This window comes from Amphiprion ocellaris, chromosome 6 (genome assembly GCF_022539595.1).
Source record: "Amphiprion ocellaris isolate individual 3 ecotype Okinawa chromosome 6, ASM2253959v1, whole genome shotgun sequence".
In the NCBI taxonomy this organism is placed as follows: domain Eukaryota; kingdom Metazoa; phylum Chordata; class Actinopteri; family Pomacentridae; genus Amphiprion; species Amphiprion ocellaris.
In genome coordinates, this window is record NC_072771.1 from 27476507 (window position 1) to 27503499 (window position 26993).

Genomic DNA, 26993 nt, shown 5'->3' on the forward strand with positions numbered 1-26993 from the left:
ATTATTAAGAAACGTTGAGCCTGCACATTAGGGCATTTCAGCGTCTTTGAGTTTTTGGAAAAGCGCTTTATAAATAAAATTTATTATTATTTATTATTATTATTATTTCCAGCAGAAATATGCAGCCATAGTTGTTAAATCAGTGCACTGGAAAGAGGAGGAGTAGGATCTGTTTCTCCCTCATGAGGTTATGTGGCCGAATAGAGCAACACTGCGCAAGAGAAAAACCAATGGAACAGCACAGAATAGTTGGTATTTTAAGGCTTTTTCCCCAGGACACAACCTTCCCACAGCAGATTTATATAGTCCATAAAAGGTACTCACAACACAGTAGGTTTTAGTGTGTCCCTTGTGACATTTTTTGCATGTTATCATCATTCTCTGTCGCTTGCTCTCGCTGTTATTATTCCTGACACTCTCCTTGGCGACCTATTATCTGATTGAAGCATAAATCTTGTTGTTGGGGAGAAGAAAGCGGGTGGGGAAGAGTAGAGGGTAAGGTTACATGAGATGATGCAAGAACAGGGATGGAGAGAATATGAGGCCAGAGAAAATGAACAAAGGTTAGGAAGGATGTATGGCCAATATGGAGGTATGGATGCACGTAATAGGGAAGGGAGGGCGAATGTAAGACAAATGGAAGGTCATATTACAGACACCGGATATGAGAGAGGTAGAAGAAGAAGAAAGACAAATTTATGTAAAACAGTGGCTTTAGTCAGTTTCTCTCACACCCTGGTGCAAAAAAAGGTGACAAAAATAAACGTCATGCATGACTAAGGGTTTTAAAACACTTACTTTTCTCTCAACTGAAGCCAAAGTAAGATATTCAGTCAGATCACTGTGTGGATGGTTTGCAAAGGAAACACAAAATCCTAATCCGAAGTAGCTTTTGGAGGCTTGGAAGAGAGAAAAGAGCGCTGCCAACTGTTGAGCCATTTCAGATACACAAATGTGTGATCGTGTTACATAATGATGGACAAAATCGAGCCAGTGTTTCCTGTTTGCAATGTGATCACTGGCAGGCTCTGGCAAAACCTGCTGGTCAGAATTCACCTTTGTTCAACCTTGACTGAGCGGATGAAGCTCGATGAGAACAACAGAAACACTGATGGGAAATGGAGATGTTGGTATTCTTGTGTTTCCTCATTATTTTGAGTGCATATCACGCTACCGGACTATAAACTGTATCACTTACACACATTGCTTACAGCTGGTGATTGCTCTGATCAGTATTTATTTACTATCTGCACAAGGGCCGTGACATCACTTGTTTTTAAGGGGCCACTCGCACAGTATTTTTGTTAAACAGAAATGTAATAACACCTCACTTTAAAGCCCAAACTGCTCATGTAGAAACCATCTTCTCATGTCACTTTCTCCTGACATGTCCTTTACTGCCTCTCAGACGTCACACTCTTAAAAATCTGTAATTTTCCCATGTATTTGCAATTCAAAAAACTATAAATTGAATTTCACAAATAAGCTGTGAATTGGCATTTCTAATGTTAAATATCTTTAAAAACCTTTAACTATGAATAACTATAAAATTCAATTTTAGCGAAAATTTTAATTTTTGACATAATAAATCTTTAAAATACATTTTAAAATTATACAGAATTTTAGAAATGATTTGTATTTAATAGATGAAGCAGTTAAATTTGAGTTTAACCCTGTGAATATATTTCTAAAACAAGATTTGTGACAATTGATTCTGCAATTTTACTAAATTTTAATGTTAATGAGAGCTGTCTTGTGTAATTACCAAAGTTTTCACAATATATGTATAACATCTATAAGCACTGGTAATCTGCCAAAATACAATTTTTATTGTTATATATTAATATCATATACAAAATAGTATATATATATATTCATAGATATATTTTAGATTTTATAGGAAATCTCATTGTTTTTTAACATGTAAACTTCCTTCATTAAACATCATAAGCCAAATAAAAATGCATGATCTCATAAAAAAATTAAGGTCTAAAATTTGTTTTACTTTACTTTTCCTCTTAATTAATATATTTGGATGAAATGGTTTCCTGAGATCTTTTTTCGTGCCCCACCTGTTGGAATATTACCCTTTCTTTCATTTTTTTTCCCCAGTTCATGATGTGCAGTAATCTTTATAAGCCAATATTGCATTTCAATCAGTTTACACAACAGCAAGAAGGAGGTAGAAGTATCTTTTCATCCCTCAGTAATGTCTGAAGGGTCTCTTCTCTGCTGAGTTCTGGCAGAGCAGCCTGTAGCCTGAAAGACAAAACTTGGGGTGAAGGAAATGTCAAAACACTCCATGTATCCTCAGTGGACATGATGTGCTTGTACAGGTGTGTTCCTACTGCTGGATTGTCATTGCTGTCGTGTGTCATATCATCCATTCATCCATTCATCCATCCATCCATCCATCCATCCATCCATCCATCCATCCATCCATCCATCAATCACAGCACATGACATGACCTTTTCTTTTTCATCAACATGCCGCCCTTCCTCTCCTATTACTTAACTACTCACTCCATATTTTACACCCCACCTTCCCTCCTAACCTTCCTTGATTTCTGCACATCGACCTGAAACCTCCTCTGCAGGTCTTCACACGTGAACAATACAATCAAGCTGTTGTTGTCACCATCACTCTCTTTGAACTGTTGATAGACTTCTTCCCCCTCTCTCTCTCCTGCTTTTTGTGGCTGAATTTACGGTCATCCCCCACACTTTATCTGCCTCTCCTCCTGTCTGTTGCTCTCTCATCTCCCGTCATCCCATTTAGAAGAAAATCAATTCTTCCTCTGCTGTCTCAGTTGGTTAGTTTGGGAGGGGCAGGAGGCAGTCATCAAATCAAGGCCTTATGCACCACCGGTAGGAAACATGCTGAGTAATAACATGAGATTCAGTTTGCAATTCATGTCAGTTTGTGTTGTATGCTTCTCAGTAAAATAGTGAATGTTGTAGTTGCTAATTATTTTTTAAAAATATAGCGGCTTACTGCACAACCATGGCTAGAAGTAAAGAGAACTCAAATAGGTCTTCAGTCATGAAGCCGTACCTGAAGCAAAACAAAAAGAAACAAAAGTTGAATTTCTTTAATTATTTAGTTTACAAAACTTGAACAAAAACCTGCAATCAACATGTGTAGCTGTTTTAAGTACTCGGGAAAAATAATGGCTCCACATACTATAGATACTGTAAAAATTTCTTTTTTTATTTGTCTTGTCTCCTATTTGCTTTGTGTACATGAAAAACATAATTTTAACCAGACCTTCCCTGAATTGTTGCCACATGACTGTTGATTGCAGCTGAAGCACTTGTGGTTTTACAGTTGTTCCAAGGAGTGCAGATTTTTTTGGATTTTATAGAATCTCTGTAAAACAAACGGCTTATTTTTGGGGAATAAACTGGTTTTGATGAAATACCACAATTTTAAGCGTGAATTTGGATATTTTCAGATAGAACAGCACATCACAAATCAGTTTTTACAGTTTGAGGCTCTAATAAATGGTATGATTTTTTTTATTCAATCTTGTAAAGGTAGCATGCTTTTCAAACTTTGTGCTGAATTTTGGGGTTCAAAGAGTCAAGATGCCTACTGTTGTAGAGGATGGTGAAACGTGATGAATCGTACAATATTGGTATAACATTATATATATTTTGTTACTCTTCTCTCCATTTTCACTTAACTGTACTCAACAAATGTGACTGAAGTAGTTGGATGAAGAACACAAAAAGTTTCAGTCCCAGGATGAAGTGGTTTGCCAGTTTACACTGTAGTTTCAGAAGGTAAAAAAACGGCCCCCACCTTTTCACTCATACTTTTTCCATTATTAGATGTGGGAGCAGCTGGAAGGATGGTCCAAAAAAATGGTATTTTGCTTTCACCCCTTTTATGTAATCAGACAACACGTAATACCAATTAGTCCACTACAAACGCGCCCCTCACCTATAGACAGTCTAATGGTGACTGTGTTTTAAGAAGACTGCTGCAAGGACTTTGGGATAAAGTGTCCTCGAGATGGTCTAGGATCACCGTCTATATTCAGAGCACTAATCTCAGCCATTGGAGTGGAAACAAGAAGCTGACCCAAGGTCAGTGTTGACCTTGTTCTGTTTGTACGGCCTGTTCTTTCCTTATCTACCAAAATCCATACTCACTCACTGACACACACAGTGGTTGTGTTTAGACTGGGGTTATCACTCATGGGTGTTTCATGGGGCATCGCTTCCACATTTGTGCCTCCCAGTCAAGGCTTCATCAACACTCCCGCATCAGCTAACACAACCAAGACCCCGGGAGCGATACAAGTTCAAACATTTTTGAAACAAACTGCTGTATACTTTATATTGATGTCAGATATTGTTCCCTTCAGTGTCCACTTTCACTCATCTGTCATCACTAAGCCCATGGGATTGTATTTAAGTGACTGAAGTTTGTCTTTGTGTGAGTGTAGCTGAACAGAAATAAGTGTCTAATAGTGGAAAGACCAAGATAAAGAGAGACTTGCAGAGAGGAAAAGAAAGTGATCCACATCCCGTCCTAGGTCAGACCTGCCCCGCTGTAATCAGAGTTAGATTAGCTGCCCCTCTGCAGTCAGGACCACCTAGTTATATATAGAAACTGCAGCTTTGGGCCTGATCCTCCTCTAATGCCCCCTCTACTCTTTGTTAACATCGCTGACATTCACAGGAGGGCCCACCATGTCTGTGTATGAGAGAGAGAGAATGTGTCTGGTGGACGTCTTTCGTCATCTCTTTCGGCGTGTGTGTCTTTGTCCACACGAGTGTGTTTGAGTTCAGCTGCTGGCTCAGTCAGTCGGGGTGTGGGAGTCTTTCTGCAGACAGCTGCTCGGAGGTTTGTCGTCAGGTTGAATGATGGAGCTTCTTGAACACAGAAACGGCAGTAATGTTGGAGGCGGCCTCATGCAGGGCGGTTTGGAAATGGGAGTTAGCGACAGCGTTGGCGAGACCCTGCACTGTGGGAGCAAAGCAGGGGGACTCGGGCTCGACCTGACACCAGAGATACTGCAGGGTGAGGGGATGGAGGAGGGACAGGCAGGGCCTCTCCAAGTTTTCCACCCAGGGGAGGCTGCAGATGAGCGAGCAGCATCGATAGTGGTGGCTGAGGCCTTGAGGTGCCAGGTGAAGATAACAACACGTCGCAGCCTGCATCTACGTATAGCCAATCACACAGCGCGGGATGTTTATGTGCGACTGGTGGGTCACGGGGGACGCATCGCTGGAACCAATACTGCACATCAGAGAAATACACTGGAACAGAGTAAGATGAATGGATATATAGATAGTATGGTAAATGTGGTGCAACGTTTTACAGTTCATAAATGTCATTTAGTGAAGTTTCTTTTTGCTGTCAGTGCACACACAAATACAGGACTTTTCCCTTTCAGTTTTAAACATATATTTCTGCAATCCAACCAAGAGACAAAAGCACATTAACTGTGTGAACCTGTTTAGATCAGTTGTTGGGTTGCCAGATCTGTTGTGGCAACAGCATGGTGCAAACTGTAAGTGTAATCTACCAAACATCCTGTGACTCTCAGGGGACTTCTTAGATGCAAGTGTGTGTGTGTGGGCTGCCATGTGTTTGAATAGTAAACCACAATGTACTATGCATGTCACTTGCAACATTTTACACTATGCAGCTCATTAAAAAAACATAATACCTTCAGTATAGTGCACTTCTTCTGCATGCAATGTTTTATGTGTGAATGGAAAAGAGATTAAATGTGACATAAAAGGATGAAAGATTGGAAGAAGACACTTTAATTATTTAAATGGTAGATTTTTTTAGTAGAAAGTTTGAGTGGAAGAGAACTACTGCAGCACAGATTTTTGAGCTTTTATTTTACTATGTTTATATGATCACTTATCAGAAATTTTGGCCTCAAAAACATTAACACTGAGTAATTTCACAAAGTGACATTAAAGCTTATTTGTTCAAAAGTTTGGTGTTATAAAAATGATAAAATAATTAAGATTCATTATTATTGATTACCATTAATTATTGTTATCATGTGATGTACCAAAGGTTGCTTCATGCATTTAGACTAATCTGCTTGAAATTTGCCTTTTGGGCTTGAGGATACACACACTGGCTTCATTTTCTAGCCCTCCTGTTGGCTAATCTCTTACTGAAGTGCTCTTGACTCTGACACTGAATCTTCACCAGCCTTAGGAGTGATACAGTTGATCCTGCTTTTCACTTGAGACTAGAGGGGCAAGGGAAAAAGGCTGTTTCCTGACAAGTAAGTGGAAACATTTACAGTTGAATTGAACTGAACAGTGAGATTGTAGCTTTCTAGATGAAAAATAGGTGTTTCAACTACAAAGCACGGAGCTTCATTTATCTTTTTAGCACTGTGCAACAACGATTTAAAAATATTTTGCGAGAAAGTTAGATTTCTAACTTTAGTTGACAATGCAGTGATTCTTCAAACAGAAATTAAAATGTTTAGATGTTTTTAAAGAAATATACTGAGCTGAGTAAACCTTTGGTACACTAACTTGCAAATTTATTCTTGCACACATGTGCAGTTGTACAGATAATTATACTTTGGAGGTGACTGGGTGCTGAAGATGAGGTTACATGTCAAAGATGAATAGGTCTGTTGTTACTTGCATAACAGGGAAAACTCTGTGTGTGCATTAGTGTGTGTTTGCGTGCATGTTCAGTGGCCACGCAGGAATCTAACACCTTGTGGTGTGAATCACTTCATCCGAGGAGACGTTTGACTCTGAGCTAACAGGACAGAAAGCAGACAGGATTATAAATGGGGCAGCAGCAGTACCATCGTAACTGTCTTATGGCTTCAATTAAAAGTCACAACATAGGATTTCTTTCTTCTGACTTGCAAATAATGTTTCTATCCTCCTGATTTCAAGTTTACTTGGTCATGATCTGAGCTGAACTTTGCTTCAGACGTAGTTAACAGGAAGGAAATGATGAAGTCATTTTAGTAAGCCTTCTGAGCCAAATATTTGCAGTGACCCAGATGCTTTTGTTGGATCTAGACTGCAAAGACATTGTGAATGAGATGTTTTAAAAGAATACAGCACTTACCATGTTTAAAGAGTTTCTATATATCTGTAGGATCATCTGATGATTATTTTCTTGCCACATTATTTGGACTGTATGTTTGAGTTGATTCTGTCAAATAACAAAAGGCAAAAAGTAAGGGAGGACAAAAACTATATTTATCTGAAGTTACTATTTATTTATTTGCAAATTAAAGTCAGTTAAAGACACGTGATTATATCATATTTTGTATTCATTTTGGAGAAATTGCACAACGCTGTATGCGGTGCCATCAACATCAGATAATTAAGTTTTCGTCACTGTAACGCAGCTACTTTAACTGAAACCCAAGTATGAACACATCCTATGATTTGTAGTATTAAATCTGTTTTCTGGAACAGTCTGGTCTCACCCTGCTGTAGGTAGCAAGATGATTAATTACAATAAACTCAATTTATTACAGGCCAAGTCTGGTGCAGCATTTTTTTGAACTGCATAAATTTGATCTGTCTACTTGCAGCATCATAGACTCTGCCTAGTTTTTCTTCTCTTCCTGCTTCCCTGTTTTTCAAGTACAATATGTCGTTCTTCTCCCCTCCCTGAGTTCAGACACTTGTTGGCTTTTTGCTGACTCTGTTTCCATGGTAGCTGTCACCACTTGCTCCTCGGGTTCTCCACTCTCTCTTTTTTTCTGTCCTCTCTCCTTTAATTTCTCTCAATTCATATTTGAATCAGTTGGCATGGTAACTGATTAGTCAGTTTAGTCATGGGTTTCTGTGGCTGATTCTTTGTATCAGAGAATATTGGTAGCTTCAGGTTTGTGGCAAACATAAGCATCTTTATTTCACATTGATCTGTCAGCCTTTGTTTCTTTGTCATGTGCTGTGAAGTAAGAGTCCACAGATTCTCAAAAATCTTAATTTTTTTTCTTCTTTTTTTATGGCAATGTATGATTAACCATTAAGTGTGGTTGTTATTTTTCACGTGTGTGTGATCGTAAGACGGCAAGAGTCTGGATTAGAGGTGTTAACGAGCTGAGTCATATATCACTGGACATTTACCCCCGAGCTCCTACTTAATCCACCTCAGGAAGACAGCTGGACTTATGTTTAACACTCACAAACACACATACACATCTTGATCACAGATTCAGATTCACATCGTGTGCTTTGGGGCATCAGTTATGTATCAAATATTCATCATTAAATCAACACCTCAGAGTGAAGAGCGTCCGCACACAGCTGCTCTGTTGTCAGGATGCGTCATGTCATCAGGAATGACGTGCACAGTGCATCATTTTTATTTTACTACAAACTGAAATTAGCATGTATGAACACAGTCACAGATTAAACAGCATCAGGAAGTTCATCACAGCCTTAACTGTATCATCCACACAGCAACTGGAGTTAATGTCTCCGTAAACCAAATGCAATGACTTACAGCTGCAACGTGCACTTGGAGTTAACAAAATGTAACTTGCTGTTACATTTTCAGGGCATTTATTTAATGCTGGAATGCAAATTTTTCATTTCACGCAGCATATGCTGGATGTTTAGGTGATACAGGAGTGCCATCATGTGGTTCAAGTGTTCAACTGCAACATGAAAACAGTTAAGAGGGCCCTTAGGAACTGTTGCACACAAAATAACGCATTTAATTTGTGAGATTGTTTTCCCGCACTGAAACATGCAACAGACATTAAAAATTACCCAGAAATTGAATATTGATAAAGGTGTGGCAGCTCTGTACAGCCACATTGTTATTAATAATCTGGTAGCCTTCAGATCAAACTGAAGCTACTACTGTAGCAAAAATAGCAAGCTAGTAACCTTAATACTCAGTGTCCACATTATTCTATAGTGCTACTCCCACTATGGAGTTGGTGTAATGAAACAAAGTGTGTGAAATGCCATATTTTGCTTAATTTTCCGAGTATATGATGGATGTTCTTCTGTCTTTTTCCCTGACCAGGTGTTGTTGCGGTGAAGGACTCTGTCCCGTTGTCTCCTCTCAAACCTTCAGCTGCACCTACAGATGCAGAGCAACAAAGTCCTGATGGAGGAAACTCTGCTCTGGGCGTCGACCTGCAGCCTCCCCGTGTTTCCATGGAAACCTCAAATCTGCGACCTCAAACACCCAAACCTGAAGACAGATTGGAGGAAGATGACGAGAGCAGTGGCCCACTCACTATTTCTGAGCTCACCTACAGGTCTGTAGGGTTTTATAATAAACTGTCCAAAACAGATTTATTCAGTGTTTTTATTTTAGCAATACTTTATCTGCTCTTTTGCAGAATGTTTTGGGATTTTCTTGGCCCTTTTATTTCAAACATAATTCTTCTTGACAGCATCACATTTGGATTTTGGGGCATGTCTCTCGCTTGATACAGTTTATATTGCTATTTTTTAGACACACGTTTATAGTCATATGTATCTGTCAGACCTTGAAGTATTTTTGCTTCACCTGACAATTATCGGTGTTTACTTTTACTTCTGCCAAAAGAAAATGACACTTCAGACTGTAAGAAGGCTTTTTTTTCTCTTTTAGGCCGTTGCATTTCAACAAAACGTGTTTTCTAAACGTGTTTGAATGTCTTCCCTCTCCTCGGCAGCCCCTGTGCCAGCATGCTTCCCACCCCGGTAGATGACGGTCAGGGAGGGGTCGACTTGCTCTTCTCCTCTCCAGTTCAGAGCCCCGCCAGGCTGCTGAGGGAGCTCCACGCTGACCCCGACATCCAGGCCCAGCTGGAGGCTGAGAGGGAGCGAGACCGGGCCTACGAACGCACCCGCCAGGCTGCAAGAAGTCGAATGAGTGGAGTCCTGACCAGCAGCCTGCGCCTGCTGTCGTCCAATGAGAGAGTCAACGCCTGCGTGCTGAGCATGGCCCGCTTCATTGCTGTGGTGATGGGCGTCCTGCTGGTCACTGTGCCGATGCTGCTGCTGCTACTCGAGTCAGACATCGACGTGTCATTCCTCCACGAGATCCGCCAGACGCCAGAGTTTGAGCAGTTTCACTACGAGTATTACTGCCCGCTGCGGCGCTGGATCCTGTGTAAGATCAGCATGGCCATGGAGAACATCTGGTCTGACTGAAGAGGAGCAGAAGCAGAAGGAAAGGAGAGTCACTGCAAGGGAAACAAGCCCGAATGTCTGTCTTAACATGTGAGTTAATCTTATATTCAGTCTTAACAACTGGCATCTTTTGAGGCAATAAAAACAATCTGCCAATGGGTTGAAATGATTTCACTTGTAAGCAAGTATGTTTTATTTCATGCAAAGCTACAATGCATCACCTAAGACGGTTTGCAAATTGTTGTTTTTGATTAAAACTTTGATTGACTGTCAGGATTCCCACAACAGTATTTCTGACTGACTTACACTGAAACAAGTAATTTTTTTTACCCCTTTGGCACCATGATTTACTGCCTTCAAGAAAAGATAGATAAGAGAGAAATAAGATGTAATTATAGGATTCAGTCACTTGTTAAGATTGACACTTTTGGCAGAAATGAACAGAAAAGAAAGACAAGAAGTACTGTGTTCATGGAAGAACTTGTTTATGAAAGAAATTCATGAGGGAAGTCATGGACAGAGAAAAGTGAAAAGGAGTTGGTTTGTTTCAAAAGAATTTTAAAGGCCTGTTCACTCCTGATGCTGACAAGTTGATAGAGAGACTCTTTAGTAAGTATCAATCATTCTGATTGGTCCTCATCCTCAGAGCAGAGCACCTGATTGGTCATGGAGCCTGTCAGTCATGACGGAGTGGGTGGGAACAGAACGATTGATTTGCCACTGAACACAATAGCCACAGTCAGAGGTACATTATATATTTAAAAAAAAAAAAACAAAAGAGAGATATTGATAATTAATACCAATCTTAAATAAATTGTTTTTAACGTTTTTGTACATTTTTATGTGATCAGATCTTTCAGGAATTTTTCAGTCAGAGAATCTACTTTGAGCTTATTTTCAAATTAAGAGTTTACAAAAGACAACAAAAAAAGAGCTCATTTAATGAAGTTTATCAGGGTGGTGGGTGTCGAGAAATTTAAACTATTTTTTAAGTCTACCGTCAATGTTTGTTGGCCCGGTAGCACCCTGGGTTTTTTCCTACAGAGGTTATAGCACAAAATCTTTTACACGGACCACAGATTTCAACTGTTTCAGATTATGTGATGTCATTTTGGAAACAGGAGGGAGGCAGGTGTAAAACTTCAGCCTGCTGATGTGTGTTTTGTTGAACTTATAAATGTCTTCTGAACTAAATGTTAGCTCATTGGTTAAGGCTAAAAGTGCAACTTTTGACATGGTGGAGAGATTTGAGAGAAAACATGTATAGAAATGCTAAAGAAAGAAAATGGTACATAAAGGCTCATGAGGGAAAATGACAATATAGGACAGTTATCCATGATTTTAGACTTGAGGCTGGTCATTTGTTAGTTCATTATGTGCTAGTTTAGTGGGGATTCTGTGGATGTTTAGAGGAAACTGAAGAGATATATTGGCTCACTCAGAATGCTTCAAGTACTCCAACTACTAATGACACATGAAGGGACAAGTGATGCTTTTAATCGTCTAAACCTCTCATACAAGTAATTTATTTGTGCCGAAGATGCTGATCAGATGGAACAAATACAGCTGCAATTATTTAGCTTGTATAAACAGATCCGCATGTTACACTCTGACGCAAATTAAACACAATTTGTAGCATTTTCGAAGACGATCTGTGATAGCATCATGTGGCGTACATGTCTTTATGTGTGAGTACATGGTAGTATTTTCACAATCTGTGACCAACATGACAGAGGTACGATGTTACACATAGGGAGGATGTTTAATGGTGAATTTGGAATGATGGGATTCTGGTTTGAGTAGGGCTGTGTTCATGGATATGCACTAGTGAAAATGTTTTAATACTGGATTGCTAGGACTCTGTGGAGTCAAATACAAAACAACCAAGGCAAAAACTTCTGAAAAAAAATTAAGTAAAAAATAGGCAAAGGACTGAAAATGTAGATTGTGACTTAATAGAAAAGTTAATTTGTATGACAATATGTTGGTCTTTGTGATACAAGTGTGTGTACTATAAGTACATGAAGGTGAGGGTTTCAGCAAATCTGAAACTCCTGTAACCCTGATCAGAAGAGTCATTAGTAACTCTCGGGAACTTCCAGCCATCAAAACATTATTGGTTCAGCGTAGAGACGGTGCCTGTTGGTTATAGTATAGTGGCTCTAAATACAGATGGGAGCACAGAGGAACAGTGATGAGAGATGACTTCAGATTAAATAAAAAAACAGATGTTTAAAAAAAAAAAACAATAATGCTGTGTTCAAAATATAGTTCGATTTCTCAGGAAAGGGCATTATCAATTTATGTTAAAGAAAACAGAAACAATAGAAAAGAAAAAGAACACTGCATCTAATCACAGCATACACTATATAATTTATTCATGACATTCACATATGTCTTGCTATTATGCTATTAGGAGTATCCAAACACTGTGTAAAGCCAGACATAAAGATGGCTGCAGACTGTCTGGGTTGTTGCAGCCTAATTTCACTCGACTATGTATGCATCTGTGTGATTTTCATAAAACAAATTTAGACAAAAAGTCTTCATTGTTGAGAGCCAGGAGTTTGGCCATTATAGCTGAGCCTATACTGCTGGAAATGAGCAGCATGGGGCCTACATTGGCCAGTTTCTGTATTAAAGCTCACACACAGTATTTAGGCTCTCATAAAGAACTGAACTAACGCTTTAAAATTTATTTCCATGCTCCATCTAACCATCACAGTCCTCTCATTTTCTTCTCTCCACTGTTGCTGCCCCATACTATCAGCTGTGTTGTCATGCAACTCTGTAGACTTTATGCATTAACGGGCTTTATGCATATAGCAAATATGCAGTGACAACAGATACACAATTATTTGGGAAAAAGCATTTATTTTCCTACTACAGCACATGCACTGAGTTTCAACGGTGAAACCAAGCAAAGGGCCAAACCACTATGATGACAATGTTTGCATTTAATATCGCAGATCCTGAGAAAAAAACTTTGCTGATCTGTATGGACTGTTGAATGATCGCCTTCCTCCTACGATCACTAGCAGAGGGGATATCATCCTGTCTTCATTTGTAACATCTCCTTGGGTTGATGCACTGGCGCCAAAATGCTTGAGCGATTCACTGTAGATTTAAAATTAAAAGAAACTGGAAAGGCTTCATGTACACAGCTATACAGACGTCCTTTGTTTCTGTTACTAAACCGAAGAATCTTTCTCTCGGCTCCTTTTGCTGACCTCTCAATGCAAACTGCATGCCCTCATCTGTAAATACCGTGTTTATAGCTGTGACAAAAGAAACCCCAGTGTGGGTAAAGATTTCCTTTCTTTCCCTCTGTGTGTCTTGTCTCTGTAAAGCAATCTAGATATAGGCTTGGCTGTCTTGATCCATCTTAGATAAATGCATGTTATCTGTTTTTACCAAGAGGAAAGACATGAGTCACCCAGAATTAGGCATTAGTCACCTAAGCAGTTCCTAAAAAATACAAAACATATCCTGCAGTGTGCTTTGGGCCTCATTTCAACCATGTGGTTGCTAATCTGTTAGCGTCCTCTCAGTAGATTCAGTCTGATCACATCTCAATCTAAAAAAAAGTTTACGCCTTGGAAAAATGTCATTTTATAATCTCCTAAAGAGCAGCCCAAAAATGTTTGACTAGTTAGCTTCATTGTGCTTTCGCTGTGTGTTTGTAAACCATTAAAGCTAAATGTTAGCGCTAACACCTAACCTCATTGCTAACGGAGCATGCTAGCATGTTAGCTTCTGTATACCATAAGCAGGGTTTGGGGTTCATTCACTTTCAGTTCAAAGAAACTTAATTACACTGTTAATTGAATATCAGAAACATTATAGAAATGTTCAGTTTGTAATCGGATTCGTTAAAACCACCGGACAGAGTTAACAGAAAGTAAACCTACACCTCAGCTCACTACAAACTACAAAAGAAGGCCTTTTGGTTCTGTGATGGAAACAGATCTTGGCCCATATGACACTGTAGCATTATATTAGTTTGTAGCTCTTTTTTTCAGTTTTGCAGCGTTTAAAGAGGAATTTAACCACCTTGAGATTCAGCTCTTATTTTGAGCTACTGAACTTGAGTTCTTGTGTTTGACAAACAGCATATAGATGGACTGAGAGTACAACTTTTTGTTTTTTTTTTGCCTATACACATAAATAAAACTGTGATTATATAAAACATCAAGATCACGCAGCAGTCGATGTCACATCTGAGGTATTTCTTAATGCAATTTCAGACGTTCCTGACATGAGTCAAGTATTTACAAACCTTAAATTTAATTACCTGTCCAAATCTAAGAAAAATGCTTTACCATTGAATTCAACTCAACAAACACTGCTTTTAAGTCATTTATTTGAGAATTTAAATATTTGAACTCAGGTTTACTATATGCAAAACTGCTGGACATCACATGGTATAAGAGGAAAATAAACTCTATATTATTTCAGTGTTGTGTGGGCATGTACAGTAGCAGATTCTCTTGCACGGTCCCTATGTTGTTTTCAACTGTTAGACTGATTGTTTTGTTGTTCTATTTGTTAGTCTAATTGTTTTTTGTTTGTTTTGTTTTTCTTTTCATTTAATCTCTTTTAATAAGAAACTCTGGGAGATTTAATTTAAGAAGAATCAAATAAAAGGAAAAAAAAATCCCTAAGTAATGACCCCCTCTCTTCTGGGACAACCAAGCCTTATGAACTTTGTGAAGTGAAAATTTTGAATGTTTGTATGTTATTAAAGAAAATATGGATTGTTTTATATGTTAATACTGCCACAATAAAACTCCCTAATGAGTATATATTGAAATATGGCCAGTATTGTGTGGATTATTTTTCTGCCACAGCCTAAAGTTTGTTGAAAGCAGAATTTTGTGTCCCTCGTGTGGTAGAACAGAGTTACTACAGTTTGTGTTACTGTCTCTATGGTGATGTTTGTGTGAAAGCAACACAAGATTTCTGGGATACAAGGAGTTTTCAAATCTTACTGTCAGGACTGGAGCCACAAAAAGTTCTATTTGGCCAGTGTTTTTGCCTAAAGACATGCTGTGGATGCCGCTATTCCTTCTCTAACTGGAACTGAGATTAACAGAAGTCAGGAAATCTTCTGGGTAGGAGCAACTATTTATTTTCCAAAGCTGAATCACACTGTAGCTGTTGTTTTAGTGGCATAAATACTCAAAACCCAACACTATATGAATAATAGAGAGAATGTGTACATGTGTTGCTTATGTATGAAATCAGTGTAAACAGCTGTTTTGCTTCTTGTCATCAGAACAGGGTTATGATTCGTTTGTACAGACTGACACAACACAACAAGAGAGTACTTGAAGGCCATGAGGTTGTGAGGAGAAAGAAAATTAGGGCTGGGTCAGTTATTTCCAAAAGCCAAATACCATGAACAAATGACAAATTTGAAAAAAAACATCGGCCACAGACAGCTTTACAAACACCACATCCATCTATGGAGACAAGTCCGATCACAAGTGCAAGACGTGCTGTGTCTGACCTCCTAGAGGATGCTGGGAACTGTAGGCAGAGCGTCAACCAGGAGCTTCATCTCCTCAGTGACTCCCTCTTCAGTGAGCAGCACAAGCTGAGCCATGCGTTGGACTGGGCTGAAAGATTCCTCCACAACGGATCAGAGGTTTACAATGAGTTCTGCAGAGCTGACAGTTTGATCCTGGCTGATGTAAAACAGGGAGAAACGGACAGAAGGTCTCCTGCATATAAACATTTATCTGCAGCTAAATACCATCACGCAGTTTCCTGTGCTGTAGGTAATGATGAGGTGCATGGAGGAGGGGATTTGGAGAAGTTTTGGCAACCAGGATCATCAAACTCTAAAAACAATGAACAAAATAATTACCTCTGTAGATATAAACCCTCCTTTCCATGTGATCTCGACATTCCTTTCACCTTTTCCCCGAGGAAAAATGAGGAAACTTGGCCTGAGAACAGAGAAGATATGAAAAGTATAGAGCCAGAACATACCACTCATCAACAAACTGTTTGCCAAGATTACTGCAAAACAAGTAGACTACATGTTTCTAATCAAAGGCAGCACATAGACGTATCTGACAGCAACACAAATCCTGCAGCACACTTCATCAAAGAGTCCTCATCATCCAGGAGCAATGCCAGTCATAAAAAGAGCACAGCGTTTGGTGCTGTGACTACCTTCAAACCAAAAAGCAACAGTTTTACCTACATGATTTACAAAACATCTGGAGCTCAGATGGAAAGAGAAATGACAGAAAATCAAAAAGGATTTAGGAAAGAGGTTGAGGAAATGGAACAAGATGAGAAGGAGAAAGCAGGAGATGACACGATGGAGGAAATTTATGGAAGGATGCACAAACTACAAGGATCGAGCTCAGATTTTGACATGTATTCACATCATAAAATGAGCCACAGTGCTCCAAAGAAGATACCTGGAGAGATAACAAAAGCTGCAATGGCCAGATCCACCTGCCAGTTCAAGCTACCATCACATTTGACTGTATATGAGGAGTACCAACTATGTGTGGATCAGCTGCATCACCTCAGAATGAGACAAAGCCAACATATTGAATCAGGATGCTTCACACAGCCGCCTGAGAAAGGCAGGAAGACATCTGAAGAAATTGTAGGATCTGATAAAGCAGCAGCCCGACCTGCATCTCACTTTGAAGTGAACTCTCACATCACAAACTTAGAGATTAAAAAACATCTTCATAACACAGGAGGCAAAAGTGCAGAAAACCCAGAGGAGAGGAGTTCATGTGTCACCAGTAAAAACCAGGACAGATCTCAATACAAAAGCAACAGGGCAACACTTACCAAACACAGAGATCTTAAATCCTGTGACAATTTGACTGTCGGAGAAAAATCTGCAGGCATCAGAACTAAAAGCAGGAGTTTGTGTCAGAAGAATATTCTCACTAACAATGCACATTTGGACCCTAAAGGCAAAAGTCAGCCTGATTTAATGAATAAAGCTGCAGAATTCTTTATCAAAACTGAGGTCATGAACACACCGACGGAGCCCTTGAGGACCAAACCTGATGCTGTTTCCTCAGTGGAAGAAAATGCTGCTCATCCTGCTAAACCAGGTAATAAATATCATATATAAAAACAGATGTTCGATACTGTAAAGTTATATATTTTACTTTTACTATCCAGGGGTCAGGGCTCTTCCAAGGTGTCACAGGATTGACGTTAGGGCCTGTGAAATGACTTGTCAAACAATATCATATGCTATTATATAACTTTTGCCTGTTTCTTGTGGAAAAAACATGAAGCAACATGTGTCGAGGATTTAATTCAAGATATCCTGAGGTTTAAAGGGTCAAGTAGTCAGCTGTGTTGTCTTCCTCCCTCTCTGTCTGTGGTCAGGTCTGTTGCAAAACAAAACTAGACATCATCCAAGCAGGAAGCATCATCTGAGGACTGTCAAAGGTCCCCAGAAGAGAAACGAAGCTCAAGGTCTGTGGAAGCACCGCAGAAATTCAAGCATATCCATCTCTGGAGGAAAATTGGAAAGGTGACAGATAAAGTAGTCACATGAACATTCATTTAGTGTGTGTGTGTGTGTGTGTGTGTGTGTGTGTGTGTGTGTGTGTGTGTGTGTGTGTGTGTGTGTGTGTGTGTGTGTGTGTGCGCGCGCGCGCGCGTGTGCGTGTGCGTGTGCGTGTGCGTGTGTGTGTGTGTGTGATTAATATTGAGAAACCAGTTGCATTTGCCTGAAATTTAAGATCTAAACTCTAGACTGATTTTTGCTCTTCCCCTCAAACATTCATATACAAACAGTTAAAAGTCATCACTAGTAAATAATTGAAACACTTGTTTTTTGTGGTATGAATTTATTTTTTGGTAGAGGAAAAAGTTGAATCTGTTTCATTTTTAAAACACTGAATAATGGACATCATATTAATTTTTCAAAATAAAAGCCTGACTTATTGCGCATAAAACCTACTGACTTGTGATGTACTGTGTCTCGAGCAGCAGTCAAGGAGCAACTAAATGCACAAAGACACTGAACTCCGCAAAACACACAAAGAGTCCAAATGGCAGAGGAAAACACATGGACGCACACAAAATTCTGCAACCTACAGAGATACACACGCTTCATCATCATGATGACCTGTTACCAAGATCACCAACTGTGGGTAAGTTTAGAAACAAAAGACAGACACAACTACAAAACCTTACAAAACATTTGAAAAAAAAATGTAAATTTTTAAAAAGTCAAGTCACCAACACCTCATATGACCAACTAATTTTAAAAGCTGTAATGCAAATTTGTTTCTATTCCTTTTTAGGACCTTATCTGAAATTAATTTCACACATCATACATCCTTCCAGCAGGAAGTCAGACAAGAGTGACTTTCTTGGAGGTTTAAAATACTGTTGTTGGGACAACAGTGTGTTCTTTGTGGAGACTAACCTCTAAAATTTTGAGGTTTTAGGGTTAAGATTAGTCAGACTATCTCAGTAATATATGAAATTTCTAAGTGATGAAATGAAAGGGCAGCAGAGGAGAAGCTATTGAACTAAAACTTATGCTGATTTTCAGCATCTACATCCCATTAGTCCTGATAATGATAACAGAATACTACCAGAATATAAACATATAACTTTTTGTTTGCATTTACAGGCGTAACAGTGCATGCCAGCTTGAACGACAGATGTCAGTACAGTGTAAGAGATCTTTACATTTGCTCTGTGTTTTTTAGATCATTAAACATATAGTGTAATCACTTATTTGTAACCTTGTTTTTAAAGATGCCTGTTTGGATTAAACATGATTTGTGTTGTTGTTGTCGTTGCACCCGTCAGCCAGCAGGTGTCCCTGTAAGCGACTGCTGGCTGTGTTTACCTGATGAAGTGTGGTTGTCCATCCTGTGTCTGCTGCCTCAGAGGGATTTGTGCAGACTGATGCAGGTTTGCCGCCGCCTGCACACGTTGGCTTCTGATCACATGCTTTGTAAGTTTAACGCTTCTCGTTGGAAAAAAAAAGTGTCTTGGCAGCAGTTAGAATTCAGTATCATTTTGCTTTTCAAAGTCGAGGTGAAACATTGTTAGTGGGATGACCCAAACATTTCCAAGTCGCAGCACATGGCGTGTTCTCATGATGTAAGTCCTAACAGTGCAGTGTTGTACTGCACCACTCCCTGGACAAACATAGGTGAGATAAAACAGACCTGCACACAAACTGTAGGTCAGAGCTGAGGTTCAGATGTAAAAGAGAAGTTTCATAGAATAAGCAAAAGTCTATGCTTTGGTCTCTCTCTTTATGTTTCTGCAGGGAAAGATCTCAGGATTGAAAACTCGTCTTTAACCGACCACTGGTTGCTGAATGTGGGCAGACGTCGTCCCCGCAGTCTGTGTCTGTACAGCTGCAGTGCTCTGTCCGTCTCCACCCGTGGGCTGGACAGGTTTTTCTCTCTGTGTAGGAATTCTCTGGAGGTAAAAGTACAAGTAAATCAGAACCTGCTGAGTCCAATCAAAAGATTACTGTGCCAAGCAACATTTTATTCTGTAGTATTTTAACGATTACTCAGAGGAGAGTCTCAGAATCAGAGAGCAACTGGTGGAAACCTGCAAGGGATGGATTTTTTTTAAAAAAGCTTTTGGATAACGAGCGTGGCCCTGAAATTGCACGATTATATCTTCCTGATCAATAAACCAAAAAATAGTTCCACTTAGAATGGAGTAAATAAAAAACAAAATAATGAAGTGAATTTTCCATCACTTAACAATTACATGCATTTTCTATTTTTGCATTGACAGTTTATTTATTGACCCCTCATCCTGAATGCATCATTCTGCTGTCAGTGTTAATAAAACACGTAAATGTACAGAACATAAAGTGTTACTTCCTGCTGGTCAATATATTGTGAGTGAATTTCAGTGACAAGCTTTTTAAAAGTATTTTAATTGCCTTTTATGCAAATTACCCAGAATACAGTTTAAACCTTATATTCTGTAAAATCATTCACATGAAGTCATTTATTAATTACAGGAACTTAAGGTCACAAGTTGTGTTGGTCCTGGTCTCCATGGTGACCAGATGCTGTCTCTGATTGGTCAGCTGTGTGTTCATGTGACCAGTGTGGATGTAAGCTGGAGTGGAGCGACAGACAGAGGAGTGAAAGCTCTGAGTGTCTGTGGAACAGGGTCAGTAAACACAGAGTCTCCATCAAATCAGAGGACAATACACTGGCTTACATTCACCTTAAAAAGTGAATGATTTATATTATGGGGACATAATCTTTATCTCTTAAAGGGTGTCGGGTTTCTGCAACATGAACACAGATTTATGTTCGTACAACATGAGTAATGCAAGCAAAAACACACACATTTGTAGAAAATATACAACTGACTTGATATATGGATGGATAACCGACATAAAGAAGCTTTCCAGTAATAATCCATCATTTATCCTCGTTTATTACAGGTTGAGGCTGAGCTCTGTTGTCCTGAATGGCTGCCATGTCACTGATGTCCCACTAAAAAAACTTGTCATGAGACACAAAGAGAGGTCAGAATTTTCCCCGTGTATAAATCCATGTATGTACTATGCAATGTTAGTACAGCTCAGAGCATACTGCAGGCTGATGGGGGCAGCAGAATACACCAGGCAGAACATTTACACATGGTTATGGGTGTGTTGTTCTGTCTTTCATCTTTGTATGAATTGTTTACATAAATGTATTCATGCACCAAGTATTTTAATGTGAGTGATATTATTTAACCATGTTGCATCTATATTTGTTTAGCGAAATTGAAACCTGATTACCTGTTAAAATCCAATTTCAACAGTCTCACAGTCTGTGTTTTTACTCCCTTTGTCAATGATGAGATTCACTCTCAACACTATGATCTGACAGGACATAGTGCATAATTTGTAGTTGATTTTTGTCACATCTTATTAGGATGCACCTGCTTGTTTGTGTTTATATTAATGTGTTTTCACTTAAGCCTGTGCAGGTTGGAGGTGTTTGGCTGTCAGTTCCTCACTCCAGCTTGTCTACAAGCAATATATGAGGTATTTATTTTGAAGAAAGCAATTAAACCTGATTTGTCTTGTTTAAAACTGCTAACAAATTAGCATGCTGTTCTGTGTTCAGCATCATAAGTCATGTGAAAAACATTTTTTGCTTGCCTTTACATCTCTTTTGTAGAACTGTGCATGTGCTGTGCAACATGTAGCATCCAATACATAACATTTTCACTTTCTGTGTTTTAGATGTGCCCTGGCCTTCAGCATCTAAACATCGGACGGGTGCCAAAAGTCAGTGTACACAGTCTCACAGTGATGGCATCACAACTCAAATGTCTAATTTCACTGAATCTCACCGGACTGCAGGTGGTGAGCTGTTAAAATATGTGACTCAATCCATCGGCACAGCTCAGTAAGACATTCTTACCTGGAGATTTCAATATACTTTCTCCCTCTGTTTGTATCCAAATAGGTCAATGACACCACAGTGGACACTTTACTCCAGAAGTGTGTCAAACTTCAGAATCTAACCTTCAGTTCCTGTCCTGAAGTTACTGACCTGACGCTGCACAACATCAGCAAATATGTACCTTCTATCAGGTAAAGACACACATAACCTGACTTACATGTATCCCGTTGCAGAATATCACTAAAGCACAACCTGGCAATCAACAGCTATAGAGTTTGTGTATCTTTCTGTATCTGTGTGAGTCAGATCCCTCAATGTGAGTGGCTGTCCAGCAGTAACAGATGCAGGTGTTCAGTTCTTGGCTCTGGGCTGCAGGAGACTTCAACAGCTGGATCTCAGCTCCACTGGAACAGGAAACAGAGGGTATGACACATATCACACAACAAACTGACCTGTGGATTAGTGATGTGTCATACATGATGATCCCTTCACGTGATGTGCCTTTATTTGGTAAAAATTTGCCATTACTTTTAAATGGATCCCATCTCATCATGCAGTTTTGTATCAGCAATGACACAGATAAGTAAATATTGCTGTAACCCATTGTATGTGTGTTTATGTGTGACACAGGGTTTCTCTGTTGTCAAGTTACTGCAGTGGACACCTTCATATTGTCAAACTCAGTTTCTGCCACATCACCTCAGAGAAAATACTGAAGCTTTGCAGACACTGCCAGAGGTAAACATACACAGACACATGCAAGCAGAAATACATTTTATTTTTTCAGGAGTCAGTATGTGCCAGTTTCAAATAACCGAGAATGAACATGTGCAGCATTCATTCCAAGATGTACTATATCATGAAAAGGATGGCAGCTGTACATAATATAGATATTTGACTACTTACTTTAAATTGTTCCCATTATTGTCTACTACAGTGCCTGCAGTTCAGCTGAAAAGGAGTCCTTGAATTTTTGTCACATGATTGGTTGCAGTTCAGTCACTTGTGGCTTCCTAGTTGAGCTTATTAACTTTATTATGGTGATTTTTTTTAAATGAGACTTGCAATAAAAGGATTCTGATGAAATATTATGATTTGAAGCTCAGATTTGGTCAAGTTTCCCAATGAATGGGCATGTCACAGTTGATTTGTACCGTCAATTCTGTTTACACAGACTGGAGTTCTGATAAATGGTGTCATTTTTAGTATATTTGGGGTTTAGATCATTAGGGTTCAGTTTCAGGTGTAGTATTAGCTCGTCACCACTTTTTCACACTGAATTGCTGTTTATTCTCCACACAGTTAAATGTCAAAAGCTCTCTAGTGTTGCTGCTTCAATTTTAACACCAGAGGGAGTACGTGTAAAAATGTCTCTGTTACTCTTAACACTGTTGTGTGGTGCCACATTTGAAAGGCCACTCAGAGAACTGAGTCTCTGCTCTCGACTGCTAGGAGGGGAGCACTCATGAAGGGTTGTGTTATGAAGCACTGTGCTTGTTACCTTTTACAATATGCTTTAATTGGCTCCTTCACAGCTGCACAGCATCCAGTCATATTTACTCGGGTGTAAAGTATGGACATTATAACCTGACACTTATCACTGTTACTCTAAAGATCACACTTATGCCAATACCTCCTGCCAGCGCCTCTCCACCACCCCAGCATCCTCCTCCTCATGTCCAGATGGTTTACTGTTTGCATTTGTCTGACTGGATTAGCTCCTTTATCAGAATCCTCATTGCTGTTTACTTAACAGGAGAGCATTTTCTGTGCAACCATTACATATTGTTGGTCACTTGATGAAAGGGACTGATTTGATAGCCAACAGTTACATAATGTACTGCGTCTGTCTTAGGCTTAAGTTACAACAATGTTTAAGAACATGTGCAACTGCTATGATTGACACAGACTAAAGAAATCACTTCCACACACGCCGAGAAGGTTAACTGGTGTGAAATATGTGCTGCTTTTGTAAGATCTGACATTTACAAAACATGCGATAATCAGGCCCTGGCTCCTTCTCATGATGAGCACAGCGCTCGATTCATTCATTTCACCGACCATGAAAAAAGCGTTACAACACTCACAACAATGAATACAACTGTTTGGTTTGACTTTTTGAAAATAGAAAATATCAGCTGTTGGTGGTGTAACAAGGGAGTGAAATGTCGGAATAAAGAGTTTTAGATAGGACTATTTATACAGAAGTAGAGCCTACTATCTACACCAGATATCTCACTGTGTGATAACTCTGCTCTGTAGCTAGAAAATATAGATGCTGTAACATTTTGGCGCACAGGTACACTTGTAAAGATCATGTACACTGATCAGACATAACACTATGACCACCTGCCTAATATTGTGTTGGTTCTCCTCTAGCTGCCAAAACAGCCCTGACCTGTTGAGACATGGACTCCATTATACCTCTGAAGGTGTGCTGTGGTATCTGGCACCAAGATGTTAGCAAGAGATCCTTTAAGTCCTGTAAGTTGTACATTGGGGCCTCCATGGATCGGACTTGTTTGTCCAGCATCCCACAAATGCTTGATTGGACTGAGATCTGGGGAATTTGGAGGCCAAGTCAACACCTCAAACTCTTCATCGTGCTCCTCAAACCATTCCTGGACCATTTTTGCTTTGTGGCATGATGCATTATCCTGCTGAAAGAGGTCACAGCCATCAGGGAATACCATTTCCATGAAAGGGTGTATATAGTCTGCAACAATGCTTAGGTAGGTGGTACGTGTCAAAGTAACATCCACATGGATGGCAGGACCCAAGGTTTCCCAGAAGAACATTGCCCAAAGTGTCATGCTGAATCTGACAGCTTATCTTCTTCCCATACATAGTGCATCATGGTGCCATGTGTTCCCCAGGCAATCACGTGATGTAAAAGAAAACATGATTCATCGGACCAGGCCACCTTCTTCCATTGTTCCATGGTCTAGTTCTGATGCTCATGTATCCATTGTTGGTGCTTTCAGCAGTGTACAGGGGTCAACATGTGCACCCTAACTAGTCTGCAGCTATGCAGCCCCAAACACAACAAACTGTGATGCACTGTATATTCTGACACCTTTCAATCAAAACCAGCATTACCTTCTTCAGCAATTTGAGCAACAGTAGCTCATCTGTTGGATTGGACCACACGGGCCAGCTTTCTCTCCCCACGTGCATCAGTGAGCCTTGGCCACACATGATCCTGTCACCGGTTCACCACAGTTCCTTCCTTGGACCACTTTTGATAGATACTGACCACTGCAGACCAGGAACACCTCACAAGAGCTGCAGTTTTGGAAATGCTCTGACCCAGACGTCTAGCCATCACAATTTGGCCATTGTCAAACTCACTCAAATCCTTACGCTTGCCTATTATTCTTGCTTCTAACACATCAACCTTGAGGACAAAATGTTCACTTGCTGCCTAATATATCCAACCCACTAACAGGTGGCATGATGAAGAGATAATCAGTGTCACTCACTTCACCTGTCAGTGGTCATAATGTTATGCCCGATTGGTGTATATCATGGCCGACAAGACTTTCCAGGGACTCCTAAAACTCTTAACTTTCTATGATGGAATCACTGAAACACACTTGGAAACTCAAGACTGTCATTATGCACATGGTCTTTTTAAATGTATGAAAACTTCCATTCACAACACTTTGTGCTGTTTTCCTGTTTCTTTCCTTTTAGATTGAAGCTGCTGCATCTCTACGGCTGTGCCAGTGTCCCCACTGAAGGAGAGATCAGAGAAGTTAACAGTACTGTTAGAGTTTATCCTCTGTCCTGACTCAGGCACTAATGTACATACACAACTGAAACGATAAACACAACATATCAAAGAGCCTAATGTAACAGATAATGGAAGCAAATCAAAATGTAAAAGCATTTTATATTTATTTCTACTGTGAGATTACAGTAATGGACTGAATGAGATTTTCTGCGGTCTGGAAGGATGATTTCTTACAGATTGTTATTAGAAAAGCCTTTAAATTAGTCTGTATGTGCCTGACTGTGTGTGTTTAGATATGGATTTCAGATGTGCTATAATTTCATATCCTGAGGTTTAAGGCATTGAATATTTTTTTTTCTCAGTATAATGGATCTATGTTGGAGGCTTTGAAAGGGATTTTTGTTTTTATAGTTTACATGGAGTTCACTAACTTTTTATCTTTGCTTTGGGTTGTAAACAGCCTATAAGTTATAATAAAACTGCAAACTCTTTTATCAGATCAAGCAGAAAAGATGCACTTACAGGTAAACTATGCTGGTTTGTTGAGCGAGTTAGAGGCACCTCGCTGCTACATTCAAGATACACGCAAGCACCACTTACAATGTCCTCCTATACGTGCTTCACTGAAAATTTGATGGGAATAATGACTGTTTTGTTGACATTCAAAGACATTTGTAAAATGCATATGCAGTAAATGGCAAACTGTCAAACAAGAGCAAATTAGGAAACATGTCAGTTGTGTTTTAATGGTATTATAGTTTTGTTTTTCTTTCATTGTTTTGAGGTATAACATAAAGTTGTTTTATCTACTTGATCCATCTGCAGGATTGTGGCCACACAGTTATTTTCCTGTTTTTGGTTTGTTTGGAAGGAGTCTTCAACTTTGATACCAGCCACTGTTATAACTGCATTTATCATGCCATCTGTGATCGACAAATAGCAAAATCTTTTCACTCAGTTCTACCTTTAACTGGAGGCCTTTGCAAATGAGCCACAATTGGGTGATGTGCTGTTTTTTTCTTTGTAACATTTAAAAGCAGGACAGCTGGATTCTATACTGACAGTAGTTGAATGTGGTTGAACTGTGTCAACCCCATATACAGGAGGCTACAGTAGTCTGGGCGCAGGCTTAGAGATGCATAGATCACTGTTTCTAGGTTCTTGTGAGATAAAATCAGTTTCAGTTTGGTGATGGTTCTGAGCTGACAAAAGCTGCCCCTCACAATGCTGCTGCTACAAATTTGTTAAAACTGAAAGATGAGTCCAGGAAGATGTCAACTTTTTTGACAACATTTTTCACATTTTCAGACAAAGAGGCCAAAAGAGCGGGGGGAAAAAAGTTTGTCGTTAAACAAGTGTGTTCAGGTGTAATTGGAGGGTAAAACTGTGTGTCGTCAGCATAACAGTGATAAAAACAGTGATATCCTATGTTATAGGTTTTAAACATGTAGCCCAGGGGCAACATGTGCAGAAAAAAGAGTGGCCCTGAGATTGAACCCTGAGGGATGCTAGGAGAAGGTGAACAGTTGGATATTCTGACTGACATTGTACTGTCTTTCAGATAGGAGGTAAGTCATTTTAACACAGTATTTTGAGACCACTTTCACATAACAGGCGATTTAATAGATAACTATTAACAGTATCAAATGCTGCACTGAGATCAAGTAGAACTAAATGGCATGAGAACTTGAATCAACTGGCAAGAGGATGTCATTGTGAACCTTCAACAGAGCCGACTCTGTATTGTGGAG

General features: G+C 39.4%; 2 protein-coding genes across 6 annotated transcripts in view; both read left to right on the top strand.

The window, feature by feature from the left end:
* The window catches only part of frmd3 (FERM domain containing 3), a 69490-nt gene extending 54562 nt beyond the window's left edge, over positions 1-14928 (top strand). For all 5 annotated transcript variants that reach the window (XM_055011267.1, XM_035947368.2, XM_035947370.2 and 2 more), the window contains 2 exons: positions 9008-9245; positions 9648-14928. In XM_055011267.1, coding sequence (XP_054867242.1) covers positions 9008-9245; positions 9648-10128 — 719 coding nt within the window. In that variant the 3' untranslated portion in view covers positions 10129-14928. The remainder of the gene's footprint in view (positions 1-9007; positions 9246-9647) is intronic.
* A 127-nt stretch (positions 14929-15055) lies between these two features.
* On the top strand, positions 15056-26938 carry LOC111567415 (uncharacterized). The gene is made up of 15 exons (XM_055011761.1): positions 15056-15221; positions 15386-17204; positions 17488-17635; positions 18097-18260; positions 18749-18792; positions 18931-19078; positions 19400-19560; positions 20117-20271; positions 20552-20635; positions 21076-21142; positions 21344-21466; positions 21570-21697; positions 21813-21929; positions 22137-22244; positions 25203-26938. Exons 2-15 carry the CDS (start codon positions 15575-15577, stop codon positions 25297-25299), a joined length of 3174 nt encoding a protein of 1057 aa, XP_054867736.1. The 5' UTR covers positions 15056-15221; positions 15386-15574; the 3' UTR covers positions 25300-26938.
* Positions 26939-26993: the final 55 nt, after the last annotated feature.

What these genes read in the sequence shown, in the direction of transcription:
- LOC111567415 (XM_055011761.1), top strand. Translation starts at nt 15,575, where the DNA reads ATGGAGACAAGTCCGATCACAAGTGCAAGACGTGCTGTGTCTGACCTC. An exon ending in ACTGGAACAGGAAACAGAGG is followed by an intron (nt 21,930 to 22,136) that starts GTATGACACATA and finishes TGTGTGACACAG; the next exon opens with GGTTTCTCTGTTGTCAAGTT. An exon ending in CTTTGCAGACACTGCCAGAG is followed by an intron (nt 22,245 to 25,202) that starts GTAAACATACAC and finishes CTTTCCTTTTAG; the next exon opens with ATTGAAGCTGCTGCATCTCT.